The 18,283-nt window shown below is 34.7% G+C and overlaps 1 protein-coding gene across 2 annotated transcripts in view; it reads right to left on the bottom strand.

The window, feature by feature from the left end:
* SNTG1 (syntrophin gamma 1) overlaps window positions 1-18,283 on the bottom strand; it is a 299,012-nt gene that overhangs the window by 42,426 nt on the left and 238,303 nt on the right. For both annotated transcript variants that reach the window (XM_026516491.2, XM_026516492.2), the window contains exon 15: window positions 16,149-16,241. In XM_026516491.2, coding sequence (XP_026372276.1) covers window positions 16,149-16,241 — 93 coding nt within the window. The remainder of the gene's footprint in view (window positions 1-16,148; window positions 16,242-18,283) is intronic.

The raw sequence follows: 18,283 nt of genomic DNA, 5'->3' as shown, positions 1-18,283 counted from the left end.
GGGCTTCAGAGGGGAGGGGTTGGGGGAATGGGATAGGCTGGTGATGGGTAGTATGGAGGGCACGTATTGCATGGTGCACTGGGTGTTATACGCAACTAATGAATCATGGAACTTTACATCAAAACCCAGGGATGTACTGTATGGTGACTAACATAATAAAAAAACAATAAAAAATAAAATAAAGTGTTACTGTAAAAATGGATGAGATGGTAATGCTCATGAAAATTGCTTTGTAAATAGTAGGTTGTCTTTTTTTTTTTTCCCTATTAGGTAAAATTAGTTTTTTAATTTTTTTAATAATATTTATTTTGTTATATTAGTCACCATTCAGTACATCCCCAGTTAGGTAAAATTAGTTTAGTAGAGTTTTTCCAATAGAACAGTGGGATATGGCAAATTCTGATATGAGAAGGCCTCTGAGCAAAAGTAGCAATAATAGTGATGATTCTGGGAGAATATGGAAGTAGAGGTGAGAACTTTCAGAAGACAAAGACTGCCTTCTGGACCTGTCTATAATCTTCTATGGAAAAACAAAAAACAACTTTCTATTTAGTTTTAAAATTAAAAATTTATTTGATCTTAAACATAAGTCATAAAATGCATTGCATTTTGAGAAAACATGTCCCAGTAAATGTCATAAGGATTTCTCATTCCTATGAATGATATATTGCATAGACTGCTGGTTCTGCAGTCTTAGGTTATACCATGTCTGGAAAATATCTTCCATCTCCATCTGCTCCTATGACTTCCTTGTGTTTCTCCCTTTTTTTCTGCATTAAATTTTAATATGTAATGCCCCTAAATTCAAAGCAAAAAGGGTAGTGAGTAGTAGAAGAATAGTGTAGAACTAGAAGGGACAGGGAGAATTTTTGACTGTGAGCTTAGACCCTTTCAGAGACATATTTATTCATTAATTTATTCAATTATCTAAACCTTTTAAATGGAAATATTTTTTGTCATGCTGCGTAATGCTTCCATCCAACCCTGCTTTTTCAATATGTAATTCAGCTCTCTCCACAAATCCGCACTCAACAGAGAAAACCAAGCTTATCTTTACACCATCCTCCTTTCCAGAGTCCTATTATGTTGAAATACTGGCTGATATGGGAATATCACACCAGGATATTTTCCTGGTCAGCATAAAGGGAACATGCAGGGTCCTTGCAATAAAGTTAAGTGCAGTTGGACAAGGAGCGCTAAAGACAGCTGTTTCTTCAGGTGTCATGAGGTGAGGAGAGAAGTATTCATTACTTCCATGTCCATGAGCCAGCTGGTGTACCAGAGTGCATGCTGCGACTTGTCTCCTGGTTTTCAAGAAGAATAAAACTGTCAGGAAATTTGTCAGAGGGGTCAGTGGGAAATAGGAAATTCTAGATGGTATTTACATGAAAGATGCACAGGAAAAAGAGGAAAAGTGGGAATTCTGAATAGATATAGGTCTTATTTATTGCATGATTGAAATTCTCCCCTCAACTCATTTCATAGCCAGTCCTTTCTCATCATCTAGGTCTCAGAGAAACATCAATGCCTCAAAGACCCTTTTCCCTTCAAACCATTATAAGGCCTTTTTGAGGTCTTCTGTTTCTCAATACTGAAGAGGAAAATTGCCCAGAGCAGGCGCCGGCCAGGAGGCCCAAGAAGATGGAAAGTTACTAACAATAAGCTAGAGATAACCAGAAGCCCTACTGGGAGCAAGAGATAACCAGCCGTCTCTGCTTCTGTAAACAGGCTTCTCGCCACAGGCTCCCTGCACTACTGTTCCTGCTGAAAGCAGCCCCCACTCCCCCAGTTTAAACCCACCTGCCAGCAGTCAGCATAGCCCTCGGAACCTGACTGCCTGCAGTCCCCGATAAAAGTCCTATAATCCCATTGCCCAGGGCCCAGAATTTTGAGCACAAGCCCATCTGGGTCCACCGGTGTAAAATAAATCTGAGTTCTCCTAATTCGTGTGTCACTTTGTCTCTTGCCAGTCTGACTTTTATTTTTCTGCAACATTTTCTTGTTAGTTTCCTTCCCAGAAAAAAACTGCAGTCTGTGTTCATCCTGTTCTCTCCTCACTGCAAAGAAAGCTTCAAGTCTACAAGTACTTGGTCTGATTAGCTCATCAGTGCATTCCTTGCCCTTGAAAGAGTAGCTGATACACAGTTCGCACAATGAAACTAATTTTTGCGAAATACGTGCATCAAGACAGAATAAATATTAAAGAAGAAAAATCTTCCTTCTCCTCCCTTTTATTATGTGGTTGTCATGTTGTTGGAAAGGTGGGGAAAACATACTAAAATGAGAACTTTATTAGAACACTGTGAAATAGCCAACTTTTGAGCAGGCAACACTCTAACAACCAGCAGGTAGTAATATCTCTGCATATGGCAAGCCCATGGTCTCTGTCTCTCTAGAGAACTTTAACCAACGGGCCCTTTTTGGGTTTGGAAAATTCTTGCCACCAGTAGTAAGCTTAATTTGTTGAACTTGAGGGAGATCAAGTACAAAATGACTAAGAGAAAGAAAAACAAAACAACTCCAAAAAACTACTAGCAATATGTAAAAACATTTCTGAACATTTTTAAAATGTGGAATTTGATCCAAAGACTTCATTATAAATAATCACAGACTAGATTTTCACTTGCCCAAGTCTTTCCATGGATGACTGCTTCTACTTGTTCCTGGAGAAAAAGGAGGTTGAACATAGTCAAATAAAGTTGGTGAGTGAGGTCCATTCGCATGATAATGTCTGAGGACACCTTCAGAAATGAAACTTAGTTTAACCAGGTAGTTTTTCCCATGGAATACATTTCAAAAATTGCACTATAAAATAAAATGTTTAATGCAATAAGGTATCTGAAATACCTTGTTGATGTATTAAAATGTTTGTTTTTGATAGTCAAAAACAGTGTTTAACTCAACATATTCCTTGGTTATATGGAAAGATAAATCTGAAACATATGTGGCATTTTAAAGATGTGTTTAAATATATTTAAGTGCCTAAAAGCTGCAAGTAAAGTTATCTGTATGTATGAAGAAAGAGCAACACAATGAATCACAGCATTTTCAATACTGTATTGATAATTAAGTCATTGAAGATAGCCAAAACAAAGTTTATTGACCAAAGTGTTCCCTCAATTAAAGATTACGACAAAAAGTGTGCAAAGGGATCATTTGCCTCTGACCTATGCTTTACAGTTAATACATTTAAAACAACCCAGGCAAACATAAATGCTAAAAACCTCTGGTTCAATGCCATTTGCGGTTTAAAACTTAAGGTAATCATTCTTTAAACCAGAGTGTAATCCCTATAAAACGTGCCAACAAATGATGATTGAAGAGGAAATGTTGAATATCTCATATGAAGATAATGAGGTACATAGCATTAAGTCATTTGATGAATAAACACATGTACAGATCATAAGTAATTTAAAAATACTTTGTTTAGTGCCTGGGAAGCATTCTGTGTGTCTGTTGCTGTCCTTCAACTGACATCTTATTACAATGAACATCGCACTGTTCTAGGTAGGCCCTTTCATGCCTGCCCAGCGATGCAATAGCCAGAGTATTTCCATTTTCCAGATAATACAATTAAAGAAATGGCATACACATTCATAATAGCTCACAGCTAACAAGTGGGAATCAAACCTAAGTACACCATTCTACATGGTTCATATTCCTGCTTTTATCCCAAGCTGCATCTTTGATTTGCTATAATTCTTTACTTAACTAAAAAAATTACAGACCCATTTACTGACCATGATTGGTTATAAATGAACTTTCATTGTAAATGCCTGACTCCTTTCTTAAAATAGGGGAAAGACTCAGAGTCCCATTTAGTGTAAGACACTAAACTCAAGAAAGAAACTTACTGATCTTTCCCAAACATAATGTGTTTTGAGTTATTATGTCTTCTTTATAATACTTTGCTATTGTAAGCTCCCCCCCAACACACACACACAAGTCAAAGCTTTCCATAAACTATTCATTTGTTTAAGATCCATTGCTATAATTGGCTTAAAGTTTGGGAATCTTAGTGATCTAAGGAACATTTTACATTTGTGTAATCCCTCAAAAAACAGGATTCAAAGCTGGATATAACTAAGCGACTCAGGGTAGTGAATGAATTCATGTTTGCATAGTATAAACAATGTTTTAGATGCAGACTATTCAAAAGTATAATTCATAAGTTACATATAAACGGAAAATGAAGACATGCAAACAATAATGAAAAACTAGCATGTTGAACAAAAGGAGACAAAAGAATCTCAAACTTTCTCAATTTTCTTCTTTCACTGTTTGCAAGCCTCAATTTTTCATGCCCCACAGAAAAATTCCTCTTGAAAAAAAAATGGAAACAACCTCTACATAAGAAGGTAATGTAAGCATCATGTCATCTAACTTATGAGAAATAGATGTAGGATATTTTACAATATCCTACAAAACACCAGAAAGGGATCAAAAACACCAGAAAGAACAATCTATATGTATTACAACTTATTACATAGATCATATTAATAATTAAACAAAAAAATGCTTTAAACCAGGGTCTATTTTCACTCTTCCTAGGATGCCAAACACCTGGTACTTGGCATTTAATTTATGTTTGCCCAGCAATAACCACAAATACATTCTTCTTTTCTTTGCAAATTGCCTTGATGGGTCTTCTAGTTAAGCAGTAAATCAAACTTCCACCCAGCCTTATTTCCATTTTGCATCATCCTTCAACTCTGGCAAGAAGCCCAAGCATACATCTCACCTCTTGCCTTCCTTCCATCTACCCTCCCACACCCTGAAATTTATTTACAACAAATTTTAGTATTCTAGAAGTGGCTCTTTTTCCTTCCCTTTTTTTTTGGGGGGGGGGCGGTAAGGGTCAGAAGAAACTTTCTCTTTAAAACTATTTTTCTTTACACATCTTCATACTTCTCGTTTGTTCTTCGTTCATGTAAAATTTATCCTAATTAAATATGTCTTTGGGTATAATTTGCATTTTTACTTCAACTTTATACTAATTTTAAAATTTTATAAGTTTGAAGGGTGATGACAGAGGGATTAAAAAAAAGCAATATCAAAAGATCACAGAATTAGATGAAAGCTTATGGCTTTCACTTATTTCCTTAGGTGGTATCATATTCATCCATATATTCATTACTAGTCATTGAGTTAATTCTGTGTCTTTGAACTGTGCTTGAGTCTGGATCAGAGATTAGAGTTAATATCTCCACAAGACTTAATTGTGATATATTATGATAAGTGCTATGCTGGGGTATGCCCACAATTCTCTGCTCTCAAAGAATGAACATCTAAATTAGACGGGTGAAAGAAGGCTATCTGGATGAAGATTTGCACTCAAGGCTGAAAGTAAAGTGTGGGAATATTACATGCAAAAGCGTGGAACATCCCTGAATCACCAAATGCCCCAGGAGATGATATTAAATTGCAGGCAGAAACAAGAACATTAAGAGGCTTCTATATATGATAACAAATATTGTCTTAAAGGCAGTAGGAAGCCACTAAAGTAATTTAACAAGAGAAATGAAGACAGGGCTGAATTTACATTTTAGAAATATCATTACTCTAGCAACGGTGTGAAAGATGGACCAGAGACGAATGCAACTTCACGTCTTTATAATGCTTTGGCTTCTTGCCACAGTATCTGAAAGTACCCAGTTCCAGAGCTGTCTTTTTCATTAAGCTGTAGACTTCTTGAAAGGAGGGACTGTATTCATTTTTGTACTCCTTTTGTATCAGTGGTTATGGCATAGTTAATGCATAAAAAGAGTGTGTTCAATAAATAAATCCAAAAGGACTATTTGGATGGTATTGCAGAAACCCAAAGGGAAGGGATTGCCCAAGTTAGTTAGGAAACACCTTGCAGATTTATTTAGAAGTTGTCGAGGAAGAGATAGGAGTATAGAACACAATTCACACTTCTTTTGATGACTAAGATAGGAATGCAAAGGAGTCAGACCAAAATGGACAACGAACTCAATGTTAGACACACTGTGTTGAGATGTTTTTAACATGCAGCCTTAGCGATCAAGATGTGTATCTGAGCTTTAGTTAATAGAACTGAAATTCATTATCATCAGACCAGTTGCCTAAGTTACAGACTGGCTGGAACAGCCCAATCAAACCTGGAGTTCTCTAGCAGACATTTTTCATTTAAATTTATTCCTTTCAAATGGACTCCGCATATAGGGATCTATGTACATATATATTTCCATCTCATATAAGGAATATTCAAAGAGGAGTATAAAGACTTTCACTTTAATAATTTATTTGGAATAACAGAACTAAAAAAAATTAAAAACCAGAAATATTGTTTTCAAACTCAGACTCTGAGTTATTTTGAAATAGCTTGAAGTCATCAATCTAGTAAGTTGATGTACAAAGAGTACTTATTTTAATCATATCTACACAAAATTTTTCAAAAGAATAATCAAAATATATGTGAGAAAGGATGCACTAACATGTTTCCACATACTACTGGATGTAGCATGGCTATTTTTTATTATTAACATACTAATTCTATTTTGAGAACCCTTACATGTCATGTGCATAATAACGGGCAAGAAAATTTGGTTTTGTTGGCATAAATTTCTCAGATCCTTAGGGTTTTGTTTTTGTTTTATTTATTGTTGTTGCTTTTTTTTTTTTTTTTACTGGCAACGTGACAGAATTCAGCCATACTTTTAGTTCCTATTACCAATCCTCTATATAAATGAACTCTTTTCTAGTTATTTCTTTTTAACATATGCACACACAGTTAGTTGCCAGCTCAATGAATAGTAACAGTTCTGAAGAGAAAAAAGAAAGGAGTTTCCTGAGATGCTAAATCCAAGACAGTGTGTGCAATGTAATAAGCCTTTACTGTTTCATCTGGTTGTCTGCAGGCTGTGCCACTGACAGAGATGAAGCATGTTATTAAAGAACTGCTAAATTAATACATAAGTATCTGCATATCTTTATTTTTGAGGCAGCACCATTCTTTGCATTAACTAATTTGATCTCTAAAATTTAATTATGAACATTATTGGTGTGAATCAATCATTTAATCTTTTTCTCCCTGAACATAATAAAAAAAAATCCCAGCATTCAAAGAAATTTGTATTTCTAGAAATTGATAGTTTACTTTTTATAAAAATTGTATTGTTTTTTATCTTGTTTACTTTTGACTCAACTGTAAAAGACATCACTTGGGAAATTATTGCATTCATTAAATTAGCAACATAATGAATTACCTCAGGATGCATAATCTTTCTTTTTGTATTGAAACATTTCGATGTAGTTAAAATGGCCACACAATATTGCAAGCAGTTGAAGACAGTCAATTACTCAAGGTTAGTGAGGGCATATGTAAATCTAATGCTTAAATGGATCTACATAAGATGGGGTGTTTAGGAGATCCCAGCTAGAGCCTAAATTTTATTTACCCAATGAATTTGGAATAATCTCATATCTTGGTGGAATGAAGCCTGTCTTTTAGACGTTTGTCTGTATTGGAGACCAAGAAGTCTCTCAGGATAGAAGTAATTCTGACACGGGTAAAAACAGTTACACAGCACTCCATAGTATAGGGAAAAGCAATCAGAGAACTACATGTTGGCATTTTAAGTTCCCAATATACCTTGGCTGTTTATAGTGAGTGACAGGCGGGGCTAGGTAGGGAGAGAGAGGCAGGGAGCTCTGGGATCAGGGTCACAGAAATCCCCAAAATGCAGAGGTGTAAGGAAACCAGAGATAAGAGAACAAACCAGACAACCCTGTCCTAGGTGTCAGAGGTGGGGTCTTGTTAAAACAGTCACTTGGGACCAATAAAGAATTACCACACCCTAAAAAGGAAGTAAGCCATTGAAGATGTTATCTCTAGTCCTTACTCAATGGTGTTATCAAAAGAAATGTTAAGAGAATTTAAGTTCCCTGGTTAGCTCTCTATAAAAGACCATCCTTAAAGGCCCCCAGTAGCAACCCTGCTAGGTTGCTCCTGAGAGCTTTTTTTCTGTATCCTTGCCTAATAAAAACTCCATCACTCTCTTTCGTCCATTAGATTCCTTCTTCAACTCCATGAGACAAGAGCCTAGCTCTCCTGCTTCAATAATATCTGAATCCCATGGTACATCACACTACACTGGAGTGTGTTTTCCCAAGAAACTTAGAAAAGTCGTTTAACTCATGTAAGATACATAGCAAGAAAAGTAAGAAAGCATCCTTGTCATTTTTACGCTGAACATAGTAACTACTCAATGACTTCTCCATAGCTACTTGCATGAAAATAATTCAACAGATGTCCTCCAAATCCACTCCTTTTCCAGTGTATTTCTTTCCCCCCCACACACAGTTGCTCAGGTCAGAAACTTTGCTGTTAATACTTAGCTCTTGCCTCTCTCTCTAAGCACTACTGACAGTGTATCCTTATTATGACTCAATTCCTCGCGGCTCTTCATTCTCAAAGTCTCTTACTGTAAATTCTCTAATAAGCCCCTTCCTTTCCAACATCCACTCATCTTCCTCTCCAAATCATTCTCCACAGCAGTGCTGGAGTCATCATGACTTGCATCATGTTACTTAGATAAAATCTGTTAGTGGCTTTCCCTGGCACTTGGCACTATGGGCATTTCAGCCCTAATCTGCATCCTCCCTGTACCCAGGCCTATTGCAGTGTAACTCTGAGGTGCTCTTCCAGGTGACCCGTCTTCTTATTTGGTTGTGACCTCATGCTTTGGCCAGTGGAATTTAGCAGTTGTTCCAGCAAGAGATGCTGAAGAAGAATTGCGTATTTTGGCTTGCTCTCTCTCTTCCTTTGCCGTCTACAAGAAAAGGACATGCCAGGACTTACCTCCTGGTTCTGAGAAGAACGAGGAACAACTAGAGTAGAGTCAAATTATGATGCTCGAGGGAACCACCCAAACCGCAGACTCACAAAGAGCCCTATACAGATCAACCGTCTGATCCCATATGAGTGTGAGGAAAAATTTACTGCTGTAAGCCAGTGCGTGTTGCCATTGGGTGTTACGTAGCAATTTTGTGGCCACAGCTAACATGTGAGTGCCAGATCTTTACTGTGAAGACCAAGGCTCCTTATTATTTTGTGCCTCACTACTTTTGACCACTGCTCCCCCCCCATTCTCCTGCCCCTGCCACACTGAACCTGTCAGTCATCTCACATATCAGAGTGTTCACACATGCCACTGCGTCTGCCTCCACTGTGTACCTTGTTAGCCGCTCATGACCTGTCAATTTTCAGGTGAAATGTAATTTTCTCCAAGTACCAACTATGGGCCCTTAACCTACCTTATATGTTTCCTTGCTACGCTGAACTCCCCTTGCTGAGAATCATTAAACTTAGGATTACTTGCTTAATGTCTGTCTTCTCCACTGGGCTCCATGAAAACAAAGACCTTCATGAAAGCACAGATTCACAAGAACTGGAATGTAGTGGACATGTGTTCATTGATTGATCCAAAATTCTAGAAAACACAGTGCCATTGTGACATTTTGAGAATGGCAGAACGGTAGCAAGGTATTGTTGGTGCTGGTGCCCTGCAGTGAGCAGAACTACCCAGCCACGTGGGAGAAATATAAGTATCCACCTCTTATGAAGGTTTACCGTGTGCCACTCACTGTGCAACACTCTCTCTATATATTTTATTTAAATTTTGCAATAATCCCATGAAAAAGATCTTGTTTGTGGATCTATTTTGAGGTGAGGAAAATAGGCTACAGCAGCTATGTGATTTGCAAAGGTCCTGCAGGTGTTAAAGGTGAAAGGCAGCTAATTGATGAATTCTGGGGGATTTGATATAGAAGGGGGAAAACATGATGAATTCCGGGATTTAGATGAAAAGACAGGATCTGTGGTTGACACAAAACCCACTGAAAGACGGTTGGTCAGAAATAATGCTTCGGACTTTAGAATCTGTATTTGACAATTTACTATATTTTTATTTTTCTAAAAGCTATCTTATTTAATTTTAGAATAATGCTGCAAGATAGACACACAGCTATTATTATCCCATTTACTATGTGATAGTGGCAGAGGTTAATACATTATGTTAGCAAAAAATTTCATAAAAACCAAAACTGATGATTGAAAGAAAGACGATCTAAGATACAGCGAAGAAAGTTTAAAGACAGATATTTTTAATAATGAAAAAAATCCAGAAAAAATAAAATATATCAAAAGCCCCAGAAAGGAATTAAAAATTTTTAAAGGGCGAGGAAGAAGGGAAAAAAGATAGAAAATGGAAAAAGTATATAAAGCATACAAGCCAAAGAATTTTTGACTCTTATCTGTTTTTGTTCTTTATATACTTTGAATTATAAATTTAGCCAATAAAGTATGTGTTAGTTTCCACATTACTTTATAATGTCTTTATATTGCAAGAAATGAATGAAAAAATCCAGGATTTTATTATTATGGTGAATCTGGCTAATATACTGGCATGAAAACTTGGGTTAATACCTCTCTTTTGAACATTTACTTTAGGGCTATCTTTGAAATGCTTGAGGGTTAAAAAAAAATTACCTGATGAATTGTTTCCCTAAATGTCTGAGTTTGTTTTGCAATAAATGCAATGTTCTTCATTCTCCTAAAAGCAAAGAAAAAATAATTTATCTGAAGAAGAATGTAAAAATTCCATAAAATAGAATTTGATGCTTTTGTCCATGTTTCGGGGCTGTAAGTTACATAACTGGGGAAGCAAAATGATTGAAAGATACTGTAAAAAGGAAAAATGCTGAGGTTTATATGAACATTGTTGTCACTACATAATAGCGTATGTATATTTAAGATTTCTACTTATGTAGAGATATTTCAAGAAAACATTCATTTTTAATAATTTCAAGCTTTCCTTTTGGGCTTTTAATATTTACCTTTGATATGAAATAATTAAAATATTATAGAAAATAGCATAAATGGAAAAAATAAAGGTTTAATTCTATGTCGAGAGGTTTGACCTATGGAATTCATATTATAGTTATGTTATAATTATATAAGTGCTTTTTAGAAAAAGTCTAACATATAATGAAATGTGTGTGTGTACACGAAGACCATATATCTTTAGGAGAAACAGTAGCTCCTTAAAATTAGTGACCTTCAACTCACCCAATATATATCAAAAACTCTTGAAAATGAAAAGTGTAAATAGAGGTCATTTCAACGTCCTTTCAAATTTTACCTTGAAACACTGCCGAAATCAGTATCTACTTAAAGGTATAAATGGATTATATAGATTAAGATACTTCAGGAATCAATATGTTGACAATGAATTTAATTCTGAAGCACAATTCTTTGGGAAGAGAAAGTCCTTTAATTCTAAGATCTTAAAACCAAGAAAGAAGTGATTTCAATTAGGGGGACATTGTCTTTTAGGGCACAAAATATAAATTCCTAAAATGCAGGTCATCACACACACAGATGAGTTTTATAAATTTCCTCCAGATAATGTTTCCAAACTATAATTTAAAAAGTTAGTAATGAATACAAGAAGGAAACATAAAATCATTATAGTAGCTTCTAACATATGACAGAGCTAATTCTTAAACATGTTACCTTTTTCACTTAATAAGTTATTATCTGCATATATCTGTTAACTAATCATGACTTCAGAAATATTTTTAATATGCTGTGTTTTAGGACCGGCTCTTAGACATCTTGAAGTAGAGAAGTCTTTTAAGTATGTTATACTAGAATTTCTCAAATTCAACTATTAAAGCATTTTTTTAAAAAGCTATCAGACAGTAACAATTTTGGGGAACCAATAGTTTCAGAGACTCTGTCAGGAAAACAGTAATATGAGTAATACTTATACTTCTCACGAGGTGTAAGAGTCAGGATTTATGGTATCCTATGCATTGCATTTGACATTTAGACAGGATGAACAGTCTTTGGGCTCCAATTATAGCCAACAGAACCCTTGAAGTTGGCTTATCCCCTGGGTTGCAGCATAGGGAGTGAGGAGGAGGTCTGAGGTGTGGAATAGGATGCCTTCATCCTCATTTTAACCATTAGAACTCAGGTGTTATTTGTTTGATACAAATAAAAATAACCTTCCCTCATTTTTTATTTTACAAAATTTCATGTTTAAAAAGAGAAGTTTGAACGTTGTTCTTCTATGTTATCAAGGGGAAACACAAATTATTTCCATTCGTGGCCCTTCATTCGGTCTTGCCTCCACCCAATCAACGCAATCTGTATACCTCCACTGGAGTGACCTTCCCACGGTATAAATCAGGATTAGGTCAAGCATGCACTGACCATAATCCGGGAGCCCAGTTTTTCATCCTCGGCATTTTCTACATTTCCTTCCTTATAACTTAGCCTCCATGATATTGAATATCTCTTACTTCTGTTCATACACTGATCATTTTCACCCTCAACTTGTAACAGTGTGTTTATTTGACCTTGTTAACCATACATTTCTTTTCCTCTAGAACATTTCTGGGTGGTAGGTGCCCAGAGGAGGGGCAATTTTGGTAATGTAGAACCCAGGCTTTCCCCAGGTCTTCTCCATCTCAGTCATCCATTATTCTACTGGGTTTATGCTGCTGAACACATTTTTGATCATATCCTTCATATGTCTCAAATCCTTCAAAGGTTCTTCTGTTCTTGGGATCAGATGTAATTCTTTACTAGGATCCCTTTCATAATCTGGCTCTTGGCTACTCACAAACTTGATCCCTCATCTTGTCTGACCTCAAATTCAATGTTCTCCTTACTTACAGATATTTGTCTGGATAATCTTATCCTTGGTGTCTCAATTTCCAGGAAGCCCTCCTTGAGTACCCAAGACTGATATCTATATCATTTATTTCTCTATCTATCTATCTATCTATCTATCTATCTATCTATCTATCATCTATCTATCTATCATCTATCATCTATCTATCATCTATCATCTATCTCCCTCTTGTATCTTTCAATAGAAAGCAAGTATTCATTAACTATTTATTTATAAATAGTACTGCTGATGTCTCTGTTTATATAAGAAATCTATTAATAGATATAAGTAATTAATGCATATGTGAATGTTTAAAGGGATATAATGGCAACAAATCTATACTTTTAGCTATGGGAATTATATTAGTACTACAACATCATATTTTTTGACATATTAATGAGAAAACCTTTTCTGACACTGAAGAGGCTACATTTTAATAAGCATGAAGATTACAAAGAATAAGCTGAACTGTTATATGGCAATGAACTTCTATGAGGGAATCTCCCCAGCAATACTAAGGGAAACAGAAGAATGTGCAACCCCCTGCTACAATGCCAATGTAAACTGAAGCCTGGGAAATGCAGTGCTATTTAGTGTGTCTTGGACAGTCTAGAAAATTCAGGGAAATGGTTTTCCCTTAGGACTTTCATGCACAAGCAACAAGTAACGAGAACCAGCTTGACATTCCCAGACTGCGCTGCTTCCAAACCCGTAGCAGTCTAGTGTAAACTAAGGTCACAGAGACTCTCTATTCCCAACCACAACATTCTGATCTGGTCTTCTAATTTATTTTTTCATTATTGTTTATTTTATTTTTAAAAATATCTTGTAAGAAATGATAAACACGGTTTTTGTTTTGTTTTGTTTTTGTTTTTGTTTTATATTAAGGCAGCAATTCTCCCCTTTGCTGATGTACTAACAGTGCAGAACTTGCTTTAAATGGAGCTCAATTAACCACTCAGTGCACCTCCTACCCTTTCCTGAAATCTATACTTTATCATAAGACCTTTGGTTTGCTTCCACAGTCACTTCAAAGCTAGAGGGCCTGATCAAGATGCAGACCAGACAGACAAAATGTGAACAGCTAAAGGGTGTCAGCAGTATTGCTGCTTGGCCTTCCCCAAATGAAACATTGAAAGAATCTGCTGGAAATATATTTTTAAGGATTCTTTCCTCACGCATTAAGTAGAGAAAATAACAATATTATTTGTTTTAATAAAATATTGGAACAAAACATGTTTTAATTTATATATTACAATTACCTTTTTTTTTTCTTTTTTGTATTTAAAAGTAACTTTTGGGCTCATTTCATAGAGTAAGGCCACCTTCTTGCAATACAGCCAGCTGAGTGGTTTGCCCAGGACCTTTCTGGTGTATGTCGGTTGTCCTGACATAATTATTAATAGTTCCCTATTACTGTGCAAGTGTCACAGTTTCTGTGATGAATGCTCTGTTCATCATAAGCAGACAGGCTCTTTCCCTCCCTCCCAATTCTCAGATGGCCTTGGAGTTAGGAACTTCCAATAACAGAAAATGGGAAGATGGTGATTACCACTCCCCAAGGCCTTTGGCTTTTTCTGCATTAAGCTTGTACTGACTAAAATCTCATTCTTGCTAAATGATATGCCCTAGATGGCATCATAACAATTCGCTTGGGGTCTCTGAGTACTCATCCCTTCCCCGCACACCCAGGCAGGAATACCTCAACATGTCCTATAGAACATTCACATCTGGATTTTCTCCCTTACCACACAAAGAGATGACACAGGACCCTGACATGGATGTAGATCATACTATCCTTTTAAAAAATCTTAAATTCAGGCATTCAGAAATGTGTTCAGATGAATTTTATTTCTTTACCTCTCATTTACGAGGTGTGATTCTTTCATCTTCATGTGATAGAGTTTGGTGACAATTGTTCCTATAATATTTTCTTTATAAAATCACACTTTAACTTTTTTTAACCACTTTAATATTTTTAAAGTTTTTTATTACATTGATTTAATAATTATGAAATTGAGTAATAATTAAAATCGTAAATGTATTAAATTAATTTAGTACTCATGAGCCTATCCTGAGTTGAATGAATATTTTATTCAAAAGACAGTCTTTGGTCAGAGGAAAAGCTTATGGCAGTTTCATATGAGAGGCATCAAAAGAGCCACAGCACCTGAAATTCCATATTTAGATAAATATTCTTTTGACATTATGCAAAGGCAGTGTGCTGGATGGTCAAATCAATCTGACCAGCATATGTGTGCTATTTAATTTCGCTATGTCAAAAAAAAAAATTGGCCATCCTTAAATAATGTGAGCTTTTGTGTGACAATCTCAGTTGCTGGGTCGTGAAAAATCCTATGCTCTCCAGACACCAACCCACATCATACTTGGCTATGAGCTGCAGGACTGCCCCATGGACTCCCATCTTTCTCAAGATTCAAAACCTCTCACTTTCTGTACACTGATTTTCTTACACATTTATATCACTATCTTGTTTTATTTGTATTTGTTTTTGAAAATTTTGTACAATGCTTAATTTTTAGGTAAGATATAAGTTTCCCAGTAAAGGATTAGTGGGAAGGAATATATAGGCTTATTTCTTAGGCCATACTTTGATAAAGGAAAAAGTGGAGGGGATCTGAGGAACAGATGTGTCATGGGAGGGAAAAGAATGTCCTCCATGGGGACCAGAGCACCAAGTCAGAAAATGCAGCAGTGACTCCAGTACTAGGAGATTATCAGTGGGTGAAGGTTCAGTTGTGTTTTAAGGTTTTTTAGAGATGACTAACTGAGAGGATTCCCTTCATCATTCAACATACGTCACTCTCAGAGGAAGATCCTTTGTGGAAAAGGCATCCAATCAGATAGTACAAGTACCCTACCAAGCCAAGTAAGGGTTAACAAGGGTTATATTCCCTGGCTAGAAATTCTAAACCCCAAATTCCTCCGTACTATGATTCTAACGTATTACCTATAAAACTAAACTCTAAAAAATGTTTTCACTATTTGGATATTGGAGATATTGATGCAGAAAAATAATAAAGAAATACTTTGTTTAAAAAACTTGTGTTTGGAGAAAAAAAAATTCCCTTAATAAGAGGCTAAACCTTTAGTAAAAGAGAATATATATAAGATACATTATGCATATATTATAACATATTATAAACATATTATAAATTACAATGTATATATTATACATATATATTCACTTTATATAGTTATAATGTTTTGTGGAAACATGTTTGTTTTATTAAAAATCCAAATTTTTGTTTTTCTATAAACAGAATAAAGCATGATTTATCTTCTATTAACAAAAATGAGGATCTTAAATTTGATACATGATAACCAATTAAAATTCTGACAGGAGTTGGAAGTTATTTCAGTCATTCTTAAATTACAGTGTTTGCAGCACATTTCTCAGAGCTGACCTGAGCACATTACCTTTGTTGCAGCATCAAAGCAGATAAATCCTGTGCTAAAGTCAATCGTGAGTCCCATTAGATGACTTTCTAGCACACATGCATATGTCTTGCACTAGATAGAACAGAAAACACTGTTACTTTTCATGTGATTGACTGAATATCAGTATTTATAGCCAACATTTATCGAAGACTGTGTGACAGCTTCTGTAATAAGTTGTTTATACAGTAGCTAACTTAATATCAGCAATAATTGTATAAGAAACATAGTATTACTGACATCTTAATGTTAATAAAGCAGGCTGAATATTTTTTCACCTGCCAAGGGGTATGCAGGACCACATTTCCAGTCCTGCTCCATCTGAACGTGTCTTTACCTAGTGCTACACTGACACCCTTTGTTATGTTTGCAATAAAACTGGTATAAAATTGTTTAGGTTTAGGCAAGATTATGTTCATTGTTATATTCTATAGCTAAATATCATTGCATTCTCATTAAAACAAAAGTGAATTATTAAAGGTTAAGATATTACTTCAATTCTTAGCATATCAATTTCATGGACATTATGAAAAGAGAACTCTCAGGCACATGAACACAGATTCAGTAACCAAGGCAAAATATATAAGAACATCTGTACCTTAAGAGTTTCTCATATAATGTTCATCCATGTGGTATAAGCTATTTCTCATATAATGTTCACCCATGTGGTATAAGCTTGCTTATTATTTGTATAAATCTACTGATTCTTCAAAACTCAACAATGACTTTTCACATGGAGATCACATTAAATTATAATTTTACTTATATACATATTTTGGAAACACTACTAAAATAGAAATACTAAAATTTAACAATAACAAATACGAAATAAAAACTCAGGACTTATATGCCACATGATGCATATTTATGTCCACAAGCCAATTTTTTTCCATTTAATTGCAAACTCTATTAAGATATTCAAATGAAGAAAAATACTCATAATTCACAAATAAGGAGGGAGAAAGGGATGAAGAGAAAGAGATAAATCAATCTCAAGCAAATTTTCAATACTAATCCTTATGTCATGTTTGTTTTATAATACTGTATATAAAAGCACATTAAATGAATCACATTCTGACTATAATGATGGTTAAATGCATCAAGTTGCCTTCACCTGAAGCTATACTCAGGGCTTTAAGACCAATTTGCATAGGAAAGTTATAACCATGCCAAATTATTCCTTTGAAGTCAAGTTTTCAAAAACTAGCTCAGAAAACAAACTTAATGGGCCTTTTAAGTTCGGTTTTAGGTGTAGTTTTGTTTGTTTAATGCATGGGCATCTTTCATGCTTGTATCCGTCTATCACTATTAAAAACTACTGTCAATATTAAGAAATGTTCAAGGCTGTCTCATTTCCTTTAATGTAGACATGATTGTTTGCTATTCTCAATTACTGTAATTTAAAAGAATATATCATATGAAAAGACCTTTAGTACAGAAAGTTAAAATTTATATCATAAATTTCAGAATTACAAATGAAACTAATTCATCAATAATCATTAAATCGAAACAGATATACAAATGGAGACTCACTGAAGTTTAATTCTATGATTTATAATCTTTTAATAAACATATATGATGACTATACTTAATATAGGTTTTAATACTATATTTGATTTGTTTTATTTCTCTATTTTATAATAAAAATTGAATTATAGTTAGAAAAAACAAAAAATATACTTTAAGGACAACTTGAAACATTTTGAAAGATTTTTGCACAATTATATATTATTACACAACATTTGAAGATATGTCACACATAAAGCACTTTTTAATATGTCCTTTTGGATGATAGCTAAATGTCTGTATCTGGATTAAACACATATGAAAATTTCAAATAATAATAATAATAGTTAAAGAAAATAAATTTTATAAATGATATGCTTTTTCATTAAAAGTCCTATTTTAAAAGAGCTACATTTATTCAAATTGAATTGTTGTAAGGTAAAAAAAAAATTAAATTGTCTGCCCTTTACCAGTATTATTAATTAATTCTGGGAAAATTTTTCAGAAACAGGACAAATAAAAGTACTAAAAGTATTATAAATGAATTAGGCCCAATACAGTTACTTTAAATGATAAGAATATGTTGTAAGATTTTATTCATATAAATTGTC

The sequence above is a fragment of the Ursus arctos genome, unplaced genomic scaffold (genome assembly GCF_023065955.2).
Source record: "Ursus arctos isolate Adak ecotype North America unplaced genomic scaffold, UrsArc2.0 scaffold_6, whole genome shotgun sequence".
NCBI lineage: Eukaryota > Metazoa > Chordata > Mammalia > Carnivora > Ursidae > Ursus > Ursus arctos.
The sequence above is the reverse complement of the archived record's forward strand: the minus strand, read 5'-3'. Positions and strand labels throughout refer to the sequence as shown.